The sequence below is a fragment of the Salvelinus alpinus genome, chromosome 4 (genome assembly GCF_045679555.1).
Source record: "Salvelinus alpinus chromosome 4, SLU_Salpinus.1, whole genome shotgun sequence".
Taxonomy (NCBI): Eukaryota; Metazoa; Chordata; class Actinopteri; order Salmoniformes; family Salmonidae; genus Salvelinus; species Salvelinus alpinus.
Genome location: NC_092089.1, coordinates 100,106,063 through 100,130,818, shown reverse-complemented (window position 1 = coordinate 100,130,818; position 24,756 = coordinate 100,106,063). Strand labels below are relative to the sequence as shown.

Genomic DNA, 24,756 nt, shown 5'->3' with positions numbered 1-24,756 from the left:
CTGGTCCAAAGCCGTTCATCAGGGCACCTGATAAGGGCACCTTAAATAAAGGTTAAATAAATAAATGAAATAAACTACAGTATGAAATCCACCTGTATTCAGCTGACACACCAAATACAACTACAACATGACATAGGGCAAATACAGATGTAGCATTTTAATTTGATCACTATTTTGCTGCTGAACATTTTCCTGCAAAGCAGGAAATGCAAACTTGTAGTGTGACGTTTGTAATTTCCACTTGAATTCACATTTCCTGTTGCTTCAGTATTATTTTCCTGCTGTGAGTAACTGGTCAAATTAAGATTAGACATCTGTACAGCTACTGTATGACACATAACGAACACAGCATATTCCAGTCAAATCCTGGTTGTATTATTAACCGTCTGTGTTGTTACTTTCTTCAGCTTATGGCTCAGACATCGAGGAGGATATTACAGGAGACACGTCCGGACACTTTAAGAAGATGCTGGTTGTTTTACTCCAGGTTAGTTAATGCTATGCCAGTAGCCTGGTCAGGACACTTTAAGAAGATGCTGGTTGTTTTACTACAGGTTAGTTAATGCTATGGCAGTAGCCTGGTCAGGACACTTTAAGAAGATGCTGGTTGTTTTACTACAGGTTAGTTAATGCTATGGCAGTAGCCTGGTCAGGACACTTTAAGAAGATGCTGGTTGTTTTACTACAGGTTAGTTAATGCTATGCCAGTAGCCTGGTCAGGACACTTTAAGAAGATGCTGGTTGTTTTACTACAGGTTAGTTAATGCTATGCCAGTAGCCTGGTCAGGACACTTTAAGAAGATGCTGGTTGTTTTACTACAGGTTAGTTAATGCTATGGCAGTAGCCTGGTCCGGACACTTTAAGAAGATGCTGGTTGTTTTACTACAGGTTAGTTAATGCTATGCCAGTAGCCTGGTCAGGACACTTTAAGAAGATGCTGGTTGTTTTACTACAGGTTAGTTAATGCTATGGCAGTAGCCTGGTCAGGACACTTTAAGAAGATGCTGGTTGTTTTACTACAGGTTAGTTAATGCTATGCCAGTAGCCTGGTCAGGACACTTTAAGAAGATGCTGGTTGTTTTACTACAGGTTAGTTAATGCTATGGCAGTAGCCTGGTCAGGACACTTTAAGAAGATGCTGGTTGTTTTACTCCAGGTTAGTTAATGCTATGCCAGTAGCCATAGTGGATCTAATATGATTTTATTATTTGAAAGGCTGTCAATAGCTTGTTTTTTAGGTAGATTTTTTTTCCGTAAGTAGATATAACCAATCTGTTAACTAACTTGTTGTTGTCCTAACCAAAGCATTTGTGTAGCTGTTTAGTCAGACATTGTGTGTGTGTGTGTGTGTGTGTGTGTGTGTGTGTGTGTGTGTGTGTGTGTGTGTGTGTGTGTGTGTGTGCGTGCGTGCGTGCGTGCGTGCGTGCGTGCGTGCGTGCGTGCGTGCGTGCGTGCGTGCGTGCGTGCGTGCGTGCGTGTGTGTGTTTCCAGGGAACCAGAGATGAACCAGGAGTAGTGCATGCAGACCTAGTGGAGGAGGATGCTCAGGTGAGTGTTTAAAGCAGTAGAACACGTTCACCACAATACAAACCCACCAGCTGTTTCTTCCCTTCCCCTTCCTAACCCGATCAACTTCACTCCTTTCTACCTGTCTGTAACTATCCCTTTTCAACACTTTTCAACACTTTCAGGCGCTGTTTGCAGCCGGGGAGGAGCAGTGGGGCACAGAGGAGTCCATTTTCATTATGTTGCTGGGAAACCGTGGTGTCAACCACCTCCAGATGGGTGAGTATAACTCCGGGGTACATAAACATGAGGCTGAGAGCGACAACAGTATCATGACCTCAGCCTGACCAGAACACTGGCTATACATCCCAAATGGAACGCTACTCCCTACATAGTGCTCTGTCTATAACCCATAGATGTTAAAAGTAGTGCACTATGTAGGGAATAGGGTTCCATTTGGAACGCATCCATTATGACGTGAGTGTGACATTTACTTGTGTGAATCGGTCATTTCTTCTCACACCCACAACACACGGGGATCCTGGTTGTATCAGGCTGTTGAGTTATGTGTCTGTGGTCTGGTCTCAGTAGTTCACTGACTAGGATACCATGCCAGGGAATGACTCCGTTCTCTGTCTTCTTCCTGCAGTGTTTGATAAGTACCAGGAGATAGCAGAGAAGCCCATAGAGGACAGTATCAAGAGTGAGCTGTCTGGGGACTTTGAGAGACTCATGTTGGCTGTCGGTACGTGTTGACTCTTTCTGATAACACACATGAAGATCCTTCCGTCTGGTTAAAATCAGACTGAACCAAATTGAAATCAAATTGAAAACCGTTGAGATCACTCACCGTTGTTCAGTCTGGTTTAATCAGGCTAAAAGATCATACCTAGTCAAGTCATCCATGAACTCTTATTTCAACATGTCTGTCTTGTGCTCACTGTTTCCTACAGTCCAGTGCATCAGGAGTGTACCTATGTACTTTGCCAAGCGCCTCTACAAGTCTATGAAGGTAAACCTCAACGGTTTATTCTTCTTTCAGGCTCAGCTGCACTCATACCAACCTCACTCTGACCAACCTCAGTCATACCAACCTCAGTCATACCAACCTCAGTCATACCAACCTCACTCATACCAACCTCAGTCATACCAACCTCACTCATACCAACCTCACTCTGACCAACCTCAGTCATACCAACCTCAGTCATACCAACCTCAGTCATACCAACCTCACTCATACCAACCTCACTCTGACCAACCTCACTCTGACCAACCTCACTCATACCAACCTCACTCTGACCAACCTCAGTCATACCAACCTCAGTCATACCAACCTCAGTCATACCAACCTCACTCATACCAACCTCACTCTGACCAACCTCACTCATACCAACCTCACTCTGACCAACCTCACTCTGACCAACCTCACTCATACCAACCTCAGTCATACCAACCTCACTCATACCAACCTCAGTCATACCAACCTCACTCTGACCAACCTCACTCTGACCAACCTCACTCTGACCAACCTCAGTCATACCAACCTCAGTCATACCAACCTCAGTCATACCAACCTCAGTCATACCAACCTCAGTCATACCAACCTCACTCTGACCAACCTCAGTCATACCAACCTCAGTCATACCAACCTCACTCATACCAACCTCACTCATACCAACCTCACTCTGACCAACCTCACTCTGACCAACCTCAGTCATACCAACCTCAGTCATACCAACCTCACTCATACCAACCTCACTCATACCAACCTCACTCATACCAACCTCACTCATACCAACCTCAGTCATACCAACCTCACTCTGACCAACCTCACTCTGACCAACCTCAGTCATACCAACCTCAGTCATACCAACCTCAGTCATACCAACCTCAGTCATACCAACCTCAGTCATACCAACCTCACTCATACCAACCTCACTCTGACCAACCTCAGTCATACCAACCTCAGTCATACCAACCTCACTCATACCAACCTCACTCTGACCAACCTCACTCTGACCAACCTCACTCTGACCAACCTCACTCTAACCAACCTCACTCATACCAACATTCCATCTCTGTCTCTGTCTCTCTCTGTGTCTGTCTCTCTCTGTGTCTGTCTCTCTCTGTCACTGTCTCTCTCTGTCTCTGTCTCTCTCTGTGTCTGTCTTTCTGTCTTTGTCTCTCTCTGTGTCTGTCTTTCTCTGTCTCTGTCTCTATTTCTCTCTATTTCTTTATTTCTCTATCTCACCTCCCTCACTCTCTCTCCCCCCTCAATCTCTCCCTCTCTCTCCATCCCTCCTTCTCTCCAGGGTCTTGGTACGCAAGACAACACTCTGATCAGGATCATGATCTGTCGTTCTGAGATAGACATGCTGGATATCCGGGAGTGCTTCCGTATGTGTTATGAGAAGTCCCTGTACAACATGATCAAGGTGATACAACTTAACTTATCTTAAACCCATAGATGCTTTTATCCTATAGACTGTAACCTCTAGATGTTACAATGCCTTTTCTTTGAAGTTCCGTCTGGTCTTCTACCCAACAGGAAGACACATCAGGAGATTACAAGAGGACTCTGCTCGCCCTGTGTGGAGGAGATGATGAGTAAGTTAGTTATTGCTGATTGATAGAGCTCATCATTACTGTGTTTTGCAGTAATTCATGTACACCACTTGGGGGAGACATTGCACCATCTCAATTTATTCACATTTGGCAGATTTAATAATGCCTTTTCTGAGGAAACATTAAGCCAAAGCGTTGAAACCCAAAGCTTCCCTGAAAAGTGAGAGAATTTAGAATTAAATGTTGTCATAGTTCAGGAATGAGTCAGAGGAGAAATACTGTTAATATATAACTCTCAAAGGGCAAGCCTGAAGGGGTGCATGTCACTCATTGTCATGCCAACATGATGTTTGGCTTGACAAGGACAGCAATGAAGTTGGCAAGAGTACAAACAGACCTGTGACCAGGTTAGTGTAGGCTCGGGCTACAGCTGGGTTGTTCCAACAATTCAATTCTGACTTGGTTAAAAATAAACTTTTGAATTTACATTCTTTCATAAAGAGCACACGTTCAATTTAATAAAAAAACATGTTTTCCCATCTCAAGAAGTAAAAATAAATAAATGACTATTCAGTGCCAAATATAGCAACAGGGCTGACCGTGACATAGCTGACCGTAACAGGGTTGATGATTTCATCTTAAAATCCGCCATAAATCCCCTTGTGACAGGGGGATTGGGAGCTTGTTGTGTGCAACACGGAGTAGCAATTCAATTCAAGCGTCACAACAACAACAAAAAAATGAAATTGCTAAAACTTTTCTATCTGGGTATTGGATGACGTGGATTATGAATCACTAATCAGATGAAATAAATCATGATCTCCAGAAAGGACTTGGGCTTCACGATGATGGTGTGACTTAATTTAATGGGTTAAAATCTTCCTAGAAGTCACTCAGGGTTGATAGAGGCACATGTCAAAATGCTGAATTTTGTTACTTTATCAAGCCTTTACTCATATAAAAAAAAGGGATTTATTCAATTCTCCATGTGGTCTATATTATTAAAGGGCTCTTCATTTAATATAGCAGTTTTTTTATTTTTTATTCAATGGTGCACAATTTTTACTTAAAATATCAAAGGGAAGCAAAAGGCAGTCATTTCATGGAACGACCTACGACCTGGCTACTTTAGTGACCTATTATCAGGAGAGGAAACAAAGGAAAGGAACATGATGTCATGTTGAATGTGTCAGATCTCAGAATAGCATATTTTGTCTAGGAAATTACCCCAGTCGGTTTTCTTTGGATATGTTGGGGGGGGGGGGGGGGTCAAGGGGGGGTTAGCTCTTGTTTTGTTGTTGGGGGGGTCAAGGGGGGGTTAGCTCAGTTTTGTTGTTGGGGGGGTGGGGGGGGGTCAGGGTTAGCTCTGGTTTTGTTGTTGGGGGGGGTCAGGGTTAGCTCTGGTTTTGTTGTTGGGGGGGGGTCAGGGTTAGCTCTGGTTTTGTTTTTGGGGGGGGGTCAGGGTTAGCTCTGGTTTTGCTGTTGGGAGGGTCAGGGTTAGCTCTGGTTTTGTTTTTGGGGAGGTCAGGGTTAGCTCTGGTTTTGCTGTTGGGAGGGTCAGGGTTAGCTCTGGTTTTGTTTTTGGGGAGGTCAGGGTTAGCTCTGGTTTTGTTGTTGGGGGGGTCAGGGTTAGCTCTGGTTTTGTTGTTGGGGGGGTCAGGGTTAGCTCTGTTTTTGTTGTTGGGGGGGTCAGGGTTAGCTCTGGTTTTGTTGTTGGGGGGGTTGGGGCTGTGGCGGTCATGAAATTTCGTCAGCCGGTGATTGTCAAGCAAATAACAGTCGGTCTCAGTAATTGACCTGTTAATTAACAGAAACACATTTAGCATCTCCTGGCTTCCACACACAGCCTACAAGCCACTGAGGCTGCCCTTTGGAACATCTACATTTGAAAAAAGTCTAATAAATCCATGTAATATAGCCTACAGCATCACAATAAATCCATTGTTTATTTTAGACAGGTCAAAAGAAACATGATATGAAGAAAACGTAGTCTATTTCAGAAGAACAGAATAGCATACTCTGAGTTGTCCTTATGTTAAGCCCTGATCTGGCTATGCATACGGCTGTGGGCTACTCTAGTTCATTTAGCAGACAAGATTTGTTTACAATTCCGTGGCATTATTTTATATTATTTAATAGTATGAAGAATGCAATATAATATTAGGAAAGTTGAGAAATAAATATAGCAGGCCTAGCCTATAGAAAGCTGATGGGATCCTCCTCTTTTTAATAGAGGCCATCACTCTGTTTTCTCGTGCAATTGCAGAGCCTATAGAAATGTTGCGGAACATGAGCTCATGGGCTCTCATGAAGTGTTTGATTAGATTTTCCATTACATTTGCATTGATGTCAGAGGGATTAGAGGGACACTAGAGGGCTGAGTACAAGGCAGTGATCAAGTTTAGTTGCCTACTTATGACCATCAGCAGCATCAGAGCTTGGAGAAGCCTAATTACGGTCACGTGGAATTTGACTGCCTTCATGACTCGGTAATACGGTCACCGCAACAGCCCTAGTCAGGGTTAGCTCTGTGGTTTTGTTGTTGGGGGTGTTATGTTGACTCATGGTTAGATTCAATTAGACACATTGTATTATTACAGTGTCTTTTATCTTCAGGATGCCCAGCCCAGATGGGCTTATAAACCGCTGTCTGTTTTTGTGATTCACTGTGTTCCGTACTCCTTGACTCATTGGTCTATAATTGGTCATTGCAGCCTAGCAGGAGAGTTCTTCCCAGAGGCAGCTCAGCTAGCCTACAAGATGTGGGAAACAAGTGCCATGACCAAAGTTCAGGTTCGGCCCTCTGCCCTCTGCCGTCTACTCACACATAACAAATGGCACTCTATTCCCCCCCATTCCAGCTGTGTCCTAAATGGCCCTATGTAGTGCACTAATTGAGCTCTGATCAAAACTAGTGCACTTTATAGGGTTCCATTTGGCACACATATTTTTTTGCTCGTTTTGGCCCTCAAAAACAGCACACTATATTGGGTGCCATTTCAGAGTTGCTTATAGTATAGATTGCATGTTTCTTCTGGCTCTGCCATGCATCTCATTACCTTTACAAGGATCTCTTCCCTGGCTGTGGCCCCTCAACCCGTGCTGATAACTCTACCATCTCTTCCCTTGCTGTGGCCCCTCAACCTCCCCTCACAACATTTCACTAATTACACTGTTGAAATACAGACAGTTCCTGTTACAATGATCCTGTGCAGACATGGACACACAGACACACAGACACGCACACACATACTCTGATTCAGTTGTTTTCCAGGCCTCCCTCCAGGACTTCTGATCATAAACTAAACAATAGTGATAGAAGATTAATTGATATTTGGTTTCCGTGACAACACTCAGTCTGAGATTGTTCCTGGACTGCACATCTGTGCATGTTTGCTGCTCTGACCCTTTGAAGTCTGTCCTGTCTGTCTGGCTGTCTGTCTGGCTGGTTGGCTGTCTCGCTGTGTGTGTCTGTGTGTGTGTACTATATCTGATTTGACCCCTGCCCCCTCTCATCCTCTCTTCTTCAGCTCAGACCAACCATCCGTCCTGCCAGTGATTTTGACCCGGCTGATGATGCTCAGAACCTGAGGAAAGCCATGAAAGGCTTTGGTACTTCACTCTAACCGTGTTAATGACATTGTTGTTGTTCATACATCATAGGATATTGTATTAAACATATATGTGGAAGTGTTTGATAAAAACAGGTATTTATAACCATTGTTCCCGTCATGTCTTCAGGCACAGATGAAGACGTCATCATTAACATTGTGGCTAACAGGAGCAACGAGCAGAGACAGGAGATCAGACAGGCCTTTAAGTCCATCCTCGGCAGGGTAAGACAGACATCCCCCGACACTCGCGCTTTACACTGTACCGTGAAACCCACCGTATCCAAAACTCAATCTGTTTGCTGGAATGTGATGACGTCATTCCAGTGAGTGGGTGATGCACAGCAGCCATTTTGTGCCAGTAGTTCCACACATGGGCTACAGATGTACACAGGATAAGATGGTCAACTGTTCTGTGTGTTAACTATGACCTCTCCTATAGGACCTGATGAAGGATCTGAAGTCTGAGCTCTCTAAGAACCTGGAGAGGCTGATTATCGGCCTGATGCTGACACCCGCTGAGTTTGACGCCAAGATGATGAGGAAAGCGATGGAGGTAGGAGGAGGTGGCGGTCAATGTATATAATATATAGAAATGTATAGAGACACTGAATGTTTGTGGAGATGGTGGATCTCTCAGTGTGATACATATCTAGTAGACAAGTCTTAGTATGAGATAACATTGTCTGTTCTGTGTGATACATATCTAGTAGACAAGTCTTAGTATGAGATAACATTGTCTGTTCTGTGTGATACATATCTAGTAGACAAGTCTTAGTATGAGATAACATTGTCTGTTCTGTGTGATACATATTTAGTATGTTCCGCAGACAAGGGACAGCCTACAGATTCTTTCTCCAGTGGGTGGATTGATGTTTGAGACCGATATGACAAACTATGAATTTAAAAAAAAATATGCCTTTCGACAAGAACAGGAGAGGAGAGGAGAGAGAGAGAGAGAGAGAGAGAGAGAGAGAGAGAGAGAGAGAGAGAGAATATATAGACATAATATGGCATTTGAAATAAAACTTCTGTGAGTGTAATGTTTACTGTTCATTTGTATTGTTTATTTCACTTTTGTTTATTATCTATCTATTATCTCTCTCTCACTTACTTTGGCAATGTTGATAAGAGAGAGAGAGAGAGGGAGAGAGAGAGAGAGAGAGAGAGAGGGAGAGAGAGGGAGAGAGAGAGAGAGGGAGAGAGAGAGAGAGCGAGAGAGAGGGAGAAAGAGAGAGGGAGAGAGAGAGAGCGAGAGATAGAGAGAGGAGAGAGAGAGAGAGAGAGAGAGAGAGAGAGAGAGAGAGAGAGAGAGAGAGAGAGAGAGAGAGAGAGAGAGAGAGAGAGAGAGAGAGACCCATTATTGAGTCAGACTGGCAGACACAGTGTTGACCAAGGTAGGGGTTTCCGTGTTGACTAAATCCAAAGATTCTCAAATGTAAATCCCAGCATTTAGAATACATGCAATGTTTGTCTGCTCAAACAAACCAGAATGACAACATCTCATTCCTATTCCGGGAGTCACACTAATTATTTCCATATTTTGCCAGGGGGCGGGGACAGACGAACATTCTCTGATTGAGATCCTGGTAACCAGGAGCAACGGGGAGATCCATGCCATGAACGCTGCCTACCGGGCTGGTGAGGCCTATAGCACACTCCATAATAATAATAATAGCCCTCTAGTCTGTGTTATAAGCAGTGGTTGTTGCCACACAGGCCATCACTGTTAAATAGTCACCACTAGCCAGCCTCCACCAAGTACACGCCATCCTATATAACTACTGCTGTACATACCTTTTCTATTCATATGCTGTCTATACACACCATCCTATATAACTACTGCTGTACATACCTTTTCTATTCATATACTGTCTATACACATCATCCTATATAACTACTGTCTATACACACCATCCTATATAACTACTGCTGTACATACCTTTTCTATTCATATGCTGTCTATACACATCATCCTATATAACTACTGTCCATACTGTCTATATACACCATCCTATATAACTACTGTCTATACACACCATCCTATATAACTACTGCTGTACATACCTTTTCTATTCATATGCTGTCTATACACACCATGCTATATAACTACTGTCTATACACATCATCCTATATAACTACTGCTGTACATACCTTTTCTATTCATATACTGTCTATACACATCATCCTATATAACTACTGTCTATACACATCATCCTATATAACTACTGCTGTACATACCTTTTCTATTCATATACTGTCTATACACATCATCCTATATAACTACTGTCCATACTGTCTATATACACCATCCTATATAACTACTGTCTATACACATCATCCTATATAACTACTGTCCATACTGTCTATATACACCATCCTATATAACTACTGCTGTACATACCTTTTCTATTCATATGCTGTCTATACACACCATCCTATATAACTACTGTCTATACACATCATCCTATATAACTACTGTCTATACACACCATCCTATATAACTACTGTCCATACTGTCTATATACACCATCCTATATAACTACTGTCTATACACACACCATCCTATATAACTACTGTCCATACTGTCTATACACACCATCCTATATAACTACTGTCTATACACATCATCCTATATAACTACTGTCTATACACACCATCCTATATAACTACTGTCCATACTGTCTATACACATCATCCTATATAACTACTGTCTATACACATCATCCTATATAACTACTGTCTATACACACCATCCTATATAACTACTGTCTATACACACCATCCTATATAACTACTGTCCATACTGTCTATATACACCATCCTATATAACTACTGTCTATACACACCATCCTATATAACTACTGTCTATACTGTCTATACACACCATCCTATATAACTACTGTCTATACACACCATCCTATATAACTACTGTCTATACACACCATCCTATATAACTACTGTCCATACTGTCTATACACACCATCCTATATAACTACTGTCTATACTCATCATCCTATATAACTACTGTCTATACTCACCATCCTATATAACTACTGTCCATACTGTCTATATACACCATTATATACATACAGTATTTATTGATATTGCAGCTCGTTCTGATATTTCTTAATTTCTTTCTTTTAATTCTGGGGGTATTAGTGTGTATTGTTTTGTGTTGCTAGGTACTGTATTACTGCACTGTTGGAGCTAGAAACACAAGCATTATATATTACTGTACTGTTGGAGCTAGAAACACAAGCATTATATATTACTGTACTGTTGGAGCTAGAAACACAAGCATTAGATATTACTGTACTGTTGGAGCTAGAAACACAAGCATTATATATTACTGTACTGTTGGAGCTAGAAACACAAGCATTATATATTACTGTACTGTTGGAGCTAGAAACACAAGCATTAGATATTACTGTTGGAGCTAGAAACACAAGCATTATATATTACTGTACTGTTGGAGCTAGAAACACAAGCATTAGATATTACTGTACTGTTGGAGCTAGAAACACAAGCATTACATATTACTGTACTGTTGGAGCTAGAAACACAATCATTAGATATTACTGTACTGTTGGAGCTAGAAACACAAGCATTATATATTACTGTACTGTTGGAGCTAGAAACACAAGCATTATATATTACTGTACTGTTGGAGCTAGAAACACAAGCATTATATATTACTGTACTGTTGGAGCTAGAAACACAAGCATTATATATTACTGTACTGTTGGAGCTAGAAACACAAGCATTATGTATTACTGTACTGTTGGAGCTAGAAACACAAGCATTAGGTATTACTGTACTGTTGGAGCTAGAAACACAAGCATTATATATTACTGTACTGTTGGAGCTAGAAACACAAGCATTATGTATTACTGTACTGTTGGAGCTAGAAACACAAGCATTATATATTACTGTACTGTTGGAGCTAGAAACACAAGCATTATATATTACTGTACTGTTGGAGCTAGAAACACAAGCATTATGTATTACTGCACTGTTGGAGCTAGAAACACAAGCATTAGATATTACTGTTGGAGCTAGAAACACAAGCATTATATATTACTGTACTGTTGGAGCTAGAAACACAAGCATTACATATTACTGTACTGTTGGAGCTAGAAACACAAGCATTAGGTATTACTGTACTGTTGGAGCTAGAAACACAAGCATTATGTATTACTGCACTGTTGGAGCTAGAAACACAAGCATTATGTATTACTGTACTGTTGGAGCTAGAAACACAAGCATTATGTATTACTGTACTGTTGGAGCTAGAAACACAAGCATTAGGTATTACTGTTGGAGCTAGAAACACAAGCATTAGATATTACTGTACTGTTGGAGCTAGAAACACAAACATTATATATTACTGTACTGTTGGAGCTAGAAACACAAGCATTATGTATTACTGTACTGTTGGAGCTAGAAACACAAGCATTAGATATTACTGTTGGAGCTAGAAACACAAGCATTAGGTATTACTGCGCTGTTGGAGCTAGAAACACAAGCATTAGATATTACTGTTGGAGCTAGAAACACAAGCATTATATATTACTGTACTGTTGGAGCTAGAAACACAAGCATTATGTATTACTGTACTGTTGGAGCTAGAAACACAAACATTATATATTACTGTACTGTTGGAGCTAGAAACACAAGCATTATGTATTACTGTACTGTTGGAGCTAGAAACACAAGCATTACATATTACTGTACTGTTGGAGCTAGAAACACAAGCATTACATATTACTGTACTGTTGGAGCTAGAATACAAATCCATTTTTTCTGTACCTGCAACAACATCTGCAAAATATGTGTACGCGTCAAATAAAAAATATCATTTTATTTGTTCTTTCACCTGTGGTACCTATTGTTGCCTTTAGGGGGAGCCAGTTGTTCTGGTAGCTGTTACTAAACCATAACCCGCTGAAGCGCTGATCGTTACTGTAGCTATAAACACCTATGATGCATGAATAATAACCATGTATTGACCTTGGTCTGATGTCTTGCAGGCTATAAGAAGAGCATGGAAGAAGCTATCCAGTCGGACACCTCAGGACGCTTCAGTCAGATCCTCACATCGCTGGTGCAGGTAACGTTTATTTCCTCATACGTCTACAAAACAAAGGGACATAATATGGCCGTCCATATCTATTCTATAGGACTGAGTGAAGTCTTATCTACATTGAAAAAAATACCTGTCGTGCTCTTCCTCCCCTCAGGGGGCGAGAGAGCAGGGTCCAGCCGACTGTGACAGAGCACTGGTGGACGCCCAGGTGAGTACATCATGCAACATGACTCGCGCTCGTTCCATTTTCAATGGGGTTTATTGTGGAATATTGTTGATGCTCTTTTCAGGAACTGGCCGATGCCTGTAACGAAGACTCTGACGACATGGAGATTAAGTTCATGAGTATCCTCTGTACCAGGAGCTTCCCACATCTCAGGAGAGGTACCAGGGAAACACTGTTTTATCACTACTGACCACATCTCAGGAGAGTTACCAGAGAAACACTGTTTATCACTACTGACCACATCTCAGGAGAGTTACCAGAGAAACACTGTTTATCACTACTGACCTCATCTCAGAGAGGTACCAGAGAAACACTGTTTATCACTACTGACCACATCTCAGGAGAGTTACCAGGGAAACACTGTTTATCACTACTGACCTCATCTCAGGAGAGTTACCAGAGAAACACTGTTTATCACTACTGACCACATCTCAGGAGAGGTACCAGAGAAACACTGTTTATCACTACTGACCACATCTCAGAGAGGTACCAGAGAAACACTGTTTATCACTACTGACCTCATCTCAGGAGAGGTACCAGAGAAACACTGTTAATCACTACTGACCTCATCTCAGAGAGGTACCAGAGAAACACTGTTTATCACTACTGACCACATCTCAGGAGAGGTACCAGAGAAACACTGTTTATCACTACTGACCTCATCTCAGAGAGGTACCAGAGAAACACTGTTTATCACTACTGACCACATCTCAGGAGAGGTACCAGAGAAACACTGTTTATCACTACTGACCACATCTCAGGAGAGGTACCAGAGAAACACTGTTAATCACTACTGACCTCATCTCAGGAGAGTTACCAGAGAAACACTGTTTATCACTACTGACCTCATCTCAGGAGAGTTACCAGAGAAACAATGTTTATCACTACTGACCACATCTCAGGAGAGTTACCAGAGAAACACTGTTTATCACTACTGACCTCATCTCAGGAGAGGTACCAGAGAAACACTGTTAATCACTACTGACCTCATCTCAGGAGAGTTACCAGAGAAACACTGTTTATCACTACTGACCTCATCTCAGGAGAGGTACCAGAGAAACAATGTTTATCACTACTGACCTCATCTCAGAGAGGTACCAGAGAAACACTGTTTATCACTACTGACCTCATCTCAGAGAGGTACCAGAGAAACACTGTTTATCACTACTGACCTCATCTCAGGAGAGGTACCAGAGAAACACTGTTTATCACTACTGACCTCATCTCAGAGAGGTACCAGAGAAACACTGTTTATCACTACTGACCTCATCTCAGAGAGGTACCAGAGAAACACTGTTTATCACTACTGACCACATCTCAGGAGAGTTACCAGAGAAACACTGTTTATCACTACTGACCTCATCTCAGGAGAGGTACCAGAGAAACACTGTTAATCACTACTGACCTCATCTCAGGAGAGTTACCAGAGAAACACTGTTTATCACTACTGACCTCATCTCAGGAGAGGTACCAGAGAAACACTGTTAATCACTACTGACCTCATCTCAGAGAGGTACCAGAGAAACACTGTTTATCACTACTGACCACATCTCAAAGAGTTACCAGAGAAACACTGTTTATCACTACTGACCTCATCTCAGGAGAGTTACCAGAGAAACACTGTTTATCACTACTGACCACATCTCAGAGAGTTACCAGAGAAACACTGTTTATCACTACTGACCTCATCTCAGGAGAGTTACCAGAGAAACACTGTTTATCACTACTGACCACATCTCAAAGAGGTACCAGAGAAACACTGTTTATCACTACTGACCAGATCTCAGGAGAGTTACCAGAGAAATACTGTTTATCACTACTGACCTCATCTCAGGAGAGTTACCAGAGAAACACTGTTTATCACTACTGACCACATCTCAGAGAGGTACCAGAGAAACACTGTTTATCACTACTGACCTCATCTCAGAGAGTTACCAGAGAAACACTGTTTATCACTACTGACCTCATCTCAGAGAGGTACCAGAGAAACACTGTTTATCACTACTGACCACATCTCAGGAGAGGTACCAGAGAAACACTGTTTTAGCACTAATGCGGTATTAGATAGACATATTATTGGGTATACAAGCCTCAATATCTGGCTTTTACGATCGATGATTGGCATGTCATTTCTGTTTTTCAGTGTTCCAAGAGTTTGTCCGATGCAGCAATAAGGACATTGAACAGATCATCAAGAAGGAGATGTCTGGAGACGTGAAACAGGCCATGTATGGCATAGGTAAGGATTGTTGTGCATAGACTGCTTACTTACGTACTTACCTATTTAGGCCCTTGACTCCAGGGTGGAGTATAGGCCATTGAGGCTGTTGACAAATTACATCTTACAGGTTTGGGTATTGTAATATTTCATTTTTTGTTGACCTATCATATCTCTCTTTCTCTCTGCAGTTCGGAGTGTAAAGAACCAGCCTAGTTACTTTGCTGAGCGCCTGTACAAAGCCATGAAGGTAGGTCTATTTTGTCTTCTGTTACAAAATGGCTCCCATTGCAGTCCCGCTATATTTCACTGGCCTGTGGATAGCTAGCTGAATGCAGTTTTTACTAGGCTAGCTGTTAGTACTAGCAGGGGATGGATTCTCTGAGCAGTTCATGTTGTTGTTTATGTCTACCTGGTAGGCTATGTACTATGTGTTCTGTATTGTGGTTTTATTGTGTTTGTTATTGTGTTTTTTATTGTGTTTTGTGTTGTGGGTTTTGTTTTGTGTTGTGTTTTGTTTTGTGTTTGTTTTGTATTGTGTTTTGTAATGTGATTGTTTTGTATTATGTTTTGTGTTTGTATTGTGTTTTGTGTTGTGTTTTGTGTTGTGTGTGTTGTGTTATGTATTGTGTTTTGTGTTTGTTTTGTATTGTGTTTTGTATTGTGTTTGTTTGGTATTATGTTTTGTGTTTGTATGTGTTTTGTGCTGTGTTTTGTGTTGTGTTTTGTGTTGTGTTTTGTTTGTTATTGTGTTTTTTATTGTAGTTTGTATTGTGTTTTGTGTTGTGGTGGGTTTTGTATTGTGTTTTGTATTGTGTTTTGTGTTGTGTTGTGGGTTTTGTGTTTTGTGTTGTGTTGTGTTTGTTTTGTATTGTGATTGTTTTGTGTTTGTATTGTTTTTGTGTTGTGTTTTGTGTTGTTTTGTGTTGTGTGTTGTATTTTGTTGTGTATTGTATTGTGTTTTTTGTTTGTGTTGTGTTGTGTTTTGTGTTTGTTTTGTATTATGTTTTGTATTGCGTTTTGTGTTGTGTTTGTTTTGTAATGTGATTGTTTTGTATTATGTTTGTGTTTGTATTGTGTTTTGTATTGTGTGTTGTGTATTGTGTGTTGTGTTGTGTTTTGTATTGTGTGTTGTGTTTTGTGCTGTGTTTTGTATTGTGTTTTGTGTTGTGTTTTTTATTGTTTGTATTTTGTTGTGTTTTGTGTGTGTTTTTATTGTGTTTGTTATTGTGTTTGTTATTGTGTTTAGTATTGTGTTTTTTATTGTAGTTTGTATTGTGTTTTGTGTTGTGGTGGTTTTTGTATTGGGTTTTGTGTTGTGGTGGGTTTTGTATTGTGTTTGGTGTTGTGTTTTGTGTTGGGTTTTGTGTTGTGGGTTTTGTGTTTGTGTGTTGTGTTTTGTGTTGTGTTTGTATTAAGTGTTGTGTTTTGTATTGTGATTGTTTTGTGTTTGTATTGTGTTTTGTGTTGTGTTTCTGTTGTGTTTTGTGTTTGTTTTGTATTATGTATTGTGTTTTGTGTTGTGTTTGTTTTGTATTGTGTTTGTTTTGTATTATGTTTTGTGTTTGTATTGTGTGTTGTGTTTGTGTTGTGTTTGTTTTTTATTATCTATTGTGTTTTGTGTTGTGTTTGTTTTGTATTGTGTTTGTTTTGTATTATGTTTTGTGTTTGTATTGTGTGTTGTGTTTTGTGTTGTGTTTGTTTGGACCCCAGAAAGAGTATAGATGTTGATACATCAACAGTGAATACTAGGGATCCAGCTATATGGATAACCATGTCGCTCTTTCCTCTCTGCAGGGTATGGGCACAGACGACAGGGCTCTCATCCGCATCATGGTCTCACGCAGCGAAGTCGACCTTTTCAATATTCGCAAAGAGTTCAAGGAGACTCACGACTGCTCTCTCCATGAATTCATCCAGGTAGAAACTATGGTTGTAAGTTTTTATATTTTACATGGCGATTAACACACTGCTGTCTACTGTCTGCTGTGCTTTACATGTCCCTTTACTTGTCCCTGTACCCTCGCACTGTCTGGTGTGTGCGTGCGTGCGTCTGTCTGTCTGTCTGTCTGTCTGTCTGTCTGTCTGTCTGTCTGTCTGTCTGTCTGTCTGTCTGTCTTGTTTTCTGTCGTACCACTCCGCTGCACATCCTCTTTTGGTCGAGACGGGTGGAACGGGGAACGGTTCTCTATAGCTTCCTGTGTTGGGTGGGGCTTTTGGCGCTGCGGCTGCCAAAATACAGCTGTTTAGGAATTTCCCCAGCATGCTCGACTTCCTCTATGTAAGCCGCCAAGCGTGATTGGCTAGGAGATGCCGAGGCAGGAAGTGCCTCAATAACAGATCTATACTGGCTCTCACATGTAAAAAAAATAAAAAACACAAAAAAAGAAGAAAAAAAAACTGGGTCGTGTACTAAATGTCACCCTATACCCTATGTAGTGCACAACCCTATGGGTCCTGGAGAGAATAGGGTTCCATTTGGGACACTCACCCCAGTAATAACTTCTGCAGGATAGGGTGGCCTTTTAATAATGTCTATGATATTAGCTTTGTCCCAGAGGAGGAAGTGATAATGGTGCCGGAGGGGACGGCCGCCATTTTCCGGCCTCCTAACCAACTGTGCTATTTTGTTAGGTTTTTTTGCATTGTTTTTAACTCATTTTTGTACATAATGTTGCTGCTACCGTCTCTTATGACCCGAAAAGAGCTTCTGGACATCGGATGTGAGCAAGACCTTCAAACAGGTCAACATTCACAAAGCCGTAGGGCCAGAAGGATTACCAGCATGTGTACTGAAAGCATGCGCGGACCAACTGGCAAGTGTCTTCACTGACATTTTCAACCTGTCCCTGACCGAGTCTGTAATACCAACATGTTTCAAGAAGACCACCGTAGTCCCTGTGCCTAAGAAGAACGCAAAGGTAATCTGCCTAAATGATTAACGCCCCGTAGCACTCACGTCAGTAGCCATGAAATGCTTTGAAAGGCTGGTCATGGCTCCCATCAACACCATCATGCCGGAAACCCTAGGCCCACTCCAATTTGCATACCGCCCCAACAGATCAACAGATGATGCAATCTCAATTGCACTCCACACTGTCCTTTCCCACCTGGACAAAAGGAACACCTATGTGAGAATGCTGTTCATTGACTACAGCTCAGCGTTCAACACCATAGTGCCCACAAAGCTCATCACTAAGCTAAGGACTCTGAGACTAAATACCTCCCTCTGCAACTGGATCCTGGACTTCCTGACGGGCCGCCCCCAGGTGGTAAGGGTAGGCAACAACATATCTGCCACACTGATCCTTAACACGGGGCCCCTCAGGGGTGCGTGCTTAGTCCCCTCCTGTACTCCCCGTTCACCCACGACTGCGTGGCCGCGCACGACTCCAACACCATCATTAAGTTTGCTGACGACACAACGGTGGTAGGCCTGATCACCGACATCGATGAGACAGCCTATAGGGAAGAGGTCAGAGACCTGGCAGTGTGGTGCCAGGACAACAACCTCTCTCTCAATGTGTGCAAGACAAAGGAGCTGATCGTGGACTATAGGAAAAGGAGTGCCGAACAGGACCCCATTAACATCGACGGGGCTGTAGTGGAGCAGGTTGAGAGCTGCAAGTCCCTTGGTGTCCACATCTCCAACAAACTAACATCGTGAAGAGGGCACGACAAAACCTTTTCCCCCTCAGGAGACTGAAAAGATTTGGCATGGGTCCCCAGAGCCTCAGAAAGTTCTACAGTTGCACCATCGAGAGCATCCTGACCGGTTGCATCACCGCCTGGTATGGCAACTGCTCGGCATCTGACCATAAGGCGTTACAGAGGGTAGTGCGTACGGCCCAGTACATTACTTGGGACCAAGCTTCCTGCCATCCAGGACCTATATTATAGGTGGTGTCAGATGAAGGCCCCAAAAATTGTCAGAGACTCCAGCCACCCCAGTCATAGACTGTTCTCTCTACTACCGCACGGGAAGCGGTACCGGAGCGCCAAATCTAGGACCAAAAGACTCCTTAACAGCTTCTACCCTCAAGCCATTAGACTGCTGAACAATTAATCAAATGGCCACCCAGACTATTTACATTGCCCCCCCCCCCCCACCCCACACACTCTGTTTTTACACTGCTGCTCCTCGCTGTTTATTATCTATGCATAGTCACTTTACAAATTATCTCATCTAACCTGTACCCCCGGACATTGACTCGGTACCGGTACCCCATGTATATAGCCTCGTCATTGTTATGCAATTATCTTGTGTTACTTTTAGATTTTATTAGATATTTTTACTTTAGTTTATTTAGTATATATTGAACTGCATTGTTAGTTAAGGGCTTGTAAGTAAGCATTTCACGGTAAGGTCTACACCTGTTGTATTCGGCGCGTGTGACAAATAAAATTAGATTTGATTTGACTTGAAGAGCTATTATGGAATGGTGGGGATTGATTGACGGATCGGTTGATAGAGTGGAGGTGTCACATGCTGTCAATACAGTTGTTGTGCCATAAAAATACAATAAAATCGAACTCGATTTGGAGACATTCTTATTACTGTGTAAAATGCCGTTTTGCATGAATAATGTATTTCAAAATGAATTTTGAACTTAGGTTCTGACAAGCGATAACTTCTTTGCTTTCTATGAATGTTTTTCCACTAACCCTGTGTGTCTCTGTGAGGTACTGTGTGTGTCTCTGTGAGGTACTGTGTGTGTCTCTGTTATTGTACTGTACTGTATGTGTCTCTGTGAAGTACTGTACTGTATGTGTCTCTGTGAGGTACTGTGTGTGTCTCTGTTATTGTACTGTACTGTATGTGTCTCTGTGAGGTACTGTGTGTGTCTCTGTTATTGTACTGTACTGTATGTGTCTCTGTGAGGTACTGTGTGTGTCTCTGTTATTGTACTGTACTGTATGTGTCTCTGTGAGGTACTGTGTGTGTCTCTGTTATTGTACTGTACTGTGTGTGTCTCTGTGAAGTACTGTACTGTATGTGTCTCTGTGATGTACTGTACTGTATGTGTCTCTGTGAGGTACTGAATGTGTCTCTGTTAATGTACTGTACTGTGTGTGTCTCTGTGAGTTACTGTACTGTATGTGTCTCTGTGATGTACTGTACTGTGTGTCTCTGTTATTGTACTGTACTGTGTGTGTCTGTTATTGTACTGTACTGTGTGTGTCTCTGTGAGGTACTGTACTGTATGTGTCTCTGTTATTGTACTGTACTGTGTGTGTCTCTGTTATTGTACTGTACTGTGTGTGTCTCTGTGAGGTACTGTACTGTATGTGTCTCTGTGATGTACTTTATGTGTCTCTGTGAGGTACTGTACTGTATGTCTCTGTGAGGTACTGTGTGTGTGTCTCTGTGAGGTACTGTACTGTGTGTGTCTCTGTTATTGTACTGTACTGTATGTCTCTCTGTGAGGTACTGTACTGTATGTCTCTGTTATTGTACTGTACTGTGTGTGTCTCTGTGAGGTACTGTACTGTGTGTGTCTCTGTGAGGTACTGTACTGTGTGTGTCTCTGTGATGTACTTTATGTATCTCTGTGAGGTACTGTACTGTATGTCTCTGTGAGGTACTGTGTGTGTGTCTCTGTGAGGTACTGTACTGTGTGTGTCTCTGTTATTGTACTGTACTGTATGTCTCTCTGTGAGGTACTGTACTGTATGTCTCTGTTATTGTACTGTACTGTGTGTGTCTCTGTGAGGTACTGTACTGTGTGTGTCTCTGTGAGGTACTGTACTGTGTGTGTCTCTGTGATGTACTGTACTGTGCGTGTCTCTGTTATTGTACTGTACTGTGTGTCTCTGTGAGGTACTGTACTGTGTGTGTCTCTGTGATGTACTGTACTGTGTGTGTCTCTGTGATGTACTGTACTGTGCGTGTCTCTGTTATTGTACTGTACTGTGTGTCTCTGTGAGGTACTGTACTGTGTGTCTCTGTAAGGTAATGTACTGTGTGTGTCTCTGTGAGGTACTGTACTGTGTGTGTCTCTGTGATGTACTGTACTGTGTGTCTCTGTGATGTACTGTACTGTGTGTCTCTGTGAGGTACTGTACTGTGTGTGTCTCTGTGAGGTACTGTACTGTGTGTGTCTCTGTGAGGTACTGTAGTGTATGTGTCTCTGTGAGGTACTGTACTGTATGTGTCTCTGTGAGGTACTGTACTGTGTGTGTCTCTGTGAGGTACTGTACTGTGTGTCTCTGTGAGGTATTGTACTGTATGTGTCTCTGTGAGGTACTGTACTGTATGTGTCTCTGTGAGGTACTGTACTGTGTGTGTCTCTGTGAGGTACTGTACTGTGTGTGTCTCTGTTATTTTACTGTACTGTATGTGTCTCTGTGAGGTACTGTACTGTGTGTGTCTCTGTGAGGTACTGTACTGTGTGTGTCTCTGTGAGGTACTGTACTGTGTGTGTCTCTGTTATTGTACTGTGTGTCTCTGTGAGGTACTGTATGTGGCTCTGTGATGTACTGTACTGTATGTCTCTGTGAGGTACTGTACTGTGTGTGTCTCTGTGAGGTACTGTACTGTGTGTGTCTCTGTTATTTTACTGTACTGTATGTGTCTCTGTGAGGTACTGTACTGTGTGTGTCTCTGTGAGGTACTGTACTGTGTGTGTCTCTGTGAGGTACTGTACTGTGTGTGTCTCTGTTATTGTACTGTATGTCTCTGTGAGGTACTGTACTGTGTGTGTCTCTGTGAGGTACTGTATGTGTCTGTGTGACATTACTCAGTTGACAATGCTTTTACTGTGGGAGCTGCATCACTGATTAGTACCGCCACTGAATAATTTATAACTTTTAATATTTATATAGCTATATGATGTGTGATATAATCTAAGTTGTAAAATATGTAATATAATCTAAGTTATAAACTGGGTGGTTCGAGCCCTGAATGCTGATTGGCTGAATGCCGTGGTATATCAGACCGTATACCACGGGTATGACGTTGGTAACCAGTTTATAATAGCAATAAGGCACCTCGGAGGTTTGTGATATATGGCCAATATACCACGGCTAAGGGCTGTGTCCAGGCACTCTGCGTTACGTTGTGCGTAAGAACAGCCCTTAGCCGTGGTATATTGGCCATATACCACACCCCCTCTGGCCTTATTGCTTAATTATATAATATGTGATATAATCATGTAAACACTCAGTAAAAGAGACACTAAATACTCCTTCCTCTCAATATGTGTTCAATTTTGTGTTGAAAATCCGTTTCCTAAATAGGCTGTTTGGGACAGAGACTGTTTTAGTTTTTAAGTTCCTAAAAAGCTGTTGCTTCCTCTTTCAGGGTGATACCTCAGGAGACTACCGTAAGACCCTGCTGATGCTGTGTGGAGGACAAGACTAGAACCAGAACCACCCGGCAGGCTTCCAGAAGGCTCTAGAACACCAGTGGAGCTTCTAGAACCCTCTAGAACACCAACTGAAGCTGTCAATCTACCGGTCAACTGTGCTGTGCGTGCATCCCCATTGAACCCAGTGGGGATAGTCAGTCTGCTCTGTTTGTCCCACACCGCTGCCACTCCTCTGCCAAAGTGACCTATGACCTATGACCTCAACAGCCTCCCCACATAGTCCCTGTTCCGTTCAGCCTTCCTAGCTTCCTTGAAGTAATCACAGATCTAATTGGGTTCAAGTGATTTTAGGGTGCTAAACTTGCTATACTTACAACTATCGCTAACTAATGATGCATTTCTAAAGAAGTGGAACAGGAGCCAAAGCTCTGTGCTGTCACCTCCGTGTCAGCTAGCCTGTCTTCTTCATGTCAAACCTTTCTTTTTTTTACAGAACGTCTGTAGTGTTCGTGGTATTTACATTGAAAGTGAGAGATAGGAAACTGCTTGGCTATGTGTCTAACTGTCAACCTATTGAAGACTTGAAGTGTTTTTTTGTATAACGCTTCTACAATGCGATAGGTCAATAGGTCATCCATCCAATGAATACTGTATGGTTTTAGGAACGTTACATTGTTTCGCCTGATAATTAAAGGAATGCGTCATAGTACTGTATTCTGTTTCCTTGTCTTTTTTTAAAGATTTGACTGATAAGATATGACCTATATTATGACAAATACATATAAACATGCGTAAATGTTCAAACAGCATTGAATACATTTCAACTAAATTCCGCTTGGGTCCATATTGTGTGTAAAAATGCACATATTGCATGTCATTTGGCTGAGATTTTAAAGCCTCCTGTCGATCTCTGCTGACAGTGCTCCATATACAGCAGGACCGTGTCAATGTCTCTACGTACCAAATGGCACGTTATCCCCTATATAGGGCACTACTTTTGACCAGAGCCCTATGAGCCCTGGTCAAAAGTAGTGCACTACATAGGGAATAGGGTGCCGTTTGGTACGTGTCACTGTGGTTCACTATCTTTAGCTACCTGGGTAGCTTCTGGGTGCAGTTCAATGATTAACTATTGATGTTGCCAGAGGGGCACTGGGCAGAGCTTTAGAATCAGGAAACTCCCTACATACATCCTAAACAACACACTATTCCCTACACAGTGCGCTTCTTTTAACCAGACCCCTACGGGTCCAGGTCAAGTGTAGTGCACTATTTAGGGAATAGCAAATGGTACTCTATTCGGGAATAGGCTACCACTTTGGACACGGCACTTTTATATAATTCACTCAATGCCTCTCTCACTGAACCAACAGTACATAAAAGTTAACCAATCTTTAAAAAACAGGACGTTGTGGTCTTCCCAGTCCTCATAAATCACTGTGTCTCATTAAAGACGGGTTGATGCCCGTCATCACAGTCATCAAAAGGGTTTTCATTGATAATATAATTGCCATTTTCTTTTTAATCACATCCATTCTGTTCTTTATTTCATACACCTTGGCAGGACTATGAGAGATCTCTAAATTATACATCTTCTCTGGCATATACAGTTAGTGTACACAATATTAAGAACACCTGGTCTTTCCATAATATAGACTGGCCAGGTGAAAGCTATGATCCCTTATTGATGTCAGTTTTTATATCCACTTAAAGCAGTGTATATGAAGGGGGTGAGACAGGTTAAACAAGGATTGTTTGTTGTTGTTGTGCGCCATTCAGAGGGTGAATGGGCGAGACAAAATGTCAGTGTCTTTGAACGGGGTCTGGTAGTAGGTGCCAGGATCACCGGTTTGTGCCAAGAACTGTAACACTGCTGGGGTTTTTCACGCTCAACAGTTTCCCGTGTGTATCAAGAATGGTCCACCACCCAAAGGACATCCAGCCAACTCCCAACTGTGGGAAGCATCGGAGTCAACATGGGCCATCGATGTGGAGCGGGGGGTGGAACGTGGGGGGGGGGGGGGGGGGGGGGGTGCTACCCAATATTAGGAGAAGGTGTTCTTAATGTTTTGTACACTCAGTGTATAGTTAGTTACATGTACAGTTAGAATCAGTGGAGGCTGCTGAGGGGATGAAGGCTCATAATAATGTCTGGAACGGAGCGAATGGAATGGCATCAAACACATACTGTAGAAACCATGTGTTTGAAATCATTCCACTCATTCCTCTC

The 24,756-nt window shown here is 42.2% G+C and overlaps 1 protein-coding gene across 3 annotated transcripts in view; it reads left to right on the top strand.

The window, feature by feature from the left end:
- The window catches only part of LOC139574827 (annexin A6-like), a 34,570-nt gene extending 11,330 nt beyond the window's left edge, over positions 1 to 23,240 (top strand). For 2 of the 3 annotated variants that reach the window (XM_071399764.1, XM_071399767.1), the window contains 19 exons: positions 408 to 487; positions 1,493 to 1,549; positions 1,693 to 1,786; positions 2,157 to 2,252; positions 2,461 to 2,519; positions 3,820 to 3,942; positions 4,056 to 4,114; positions 6,787 to 6,865; positions 7,603 to 7,684; positions 7,814 to 7,908; positions 8,126 to 8,239; positions 9,234 to 9,324; positions 12,717 to 12,796; positions 12,927 to 12,980; positions 13,063 to 13,156; positions 15,142 to 15,237; positions 15,408 to 15,466; positions 17,014 to 17,151; positions 22,520 to 23,240. In XM_071399764.1, the coding sequence (XP_071255865.1) occupies positions 408 to 487; positions 1,493 to 1,549; positions 1,693 to 1,786; positions 2,157 to 2,252; positions 2,461 to 2,519; positions 3,820 to 3,942; positions 4,056 to 4,114; positions 6,787 to 6,865; positions 7,603 to 7,684; positions 7,814 to 7,908; positions 8,126 to 8,239; positions 9,234 to 9,324; positions 12,717 to 12,796; positions 12,927 to 12,980; positions 13,063 to 13,156; positions 15,142 to 15,237; positions 15,408 to 15,466; positions 17,014 to 17,151; positions 22,520 to 22,579 (1,610 nt within the window). In that variant the 3' untranslated portion in view covers positions 22,580 to 23,240. The remainder of the gene's footprint in view (positions 1 to 407; positions 488 to 1,492; positions 1,550 to 1,692; positions 1,787 to 2,156; positions 2,253 to 2,460; positions 2,520 to 3,819; positions 3,943 to 4,055; positions 4,115 to 6,786; positions 6,866 to 7,602; positions 7,685 to 7,813; positions 7,909 to 8,125; positions 8,240 to 9,233; positions 9,325 to 12,716; positions 12,797 to 12,926; positions 12,981 to 13,062; positions 13,157 to 15,141; positions 15,238 to 15,407; positions 15,467 to 17,013; positions 17,152 to 22,519) is intronic. The other variant, XM_071399766.1, reaches the window with a different exon arrangement.
- The last annotated feature ends 1,516 nt before the right edge of the window (positions 23,241 to 24,756 follow it).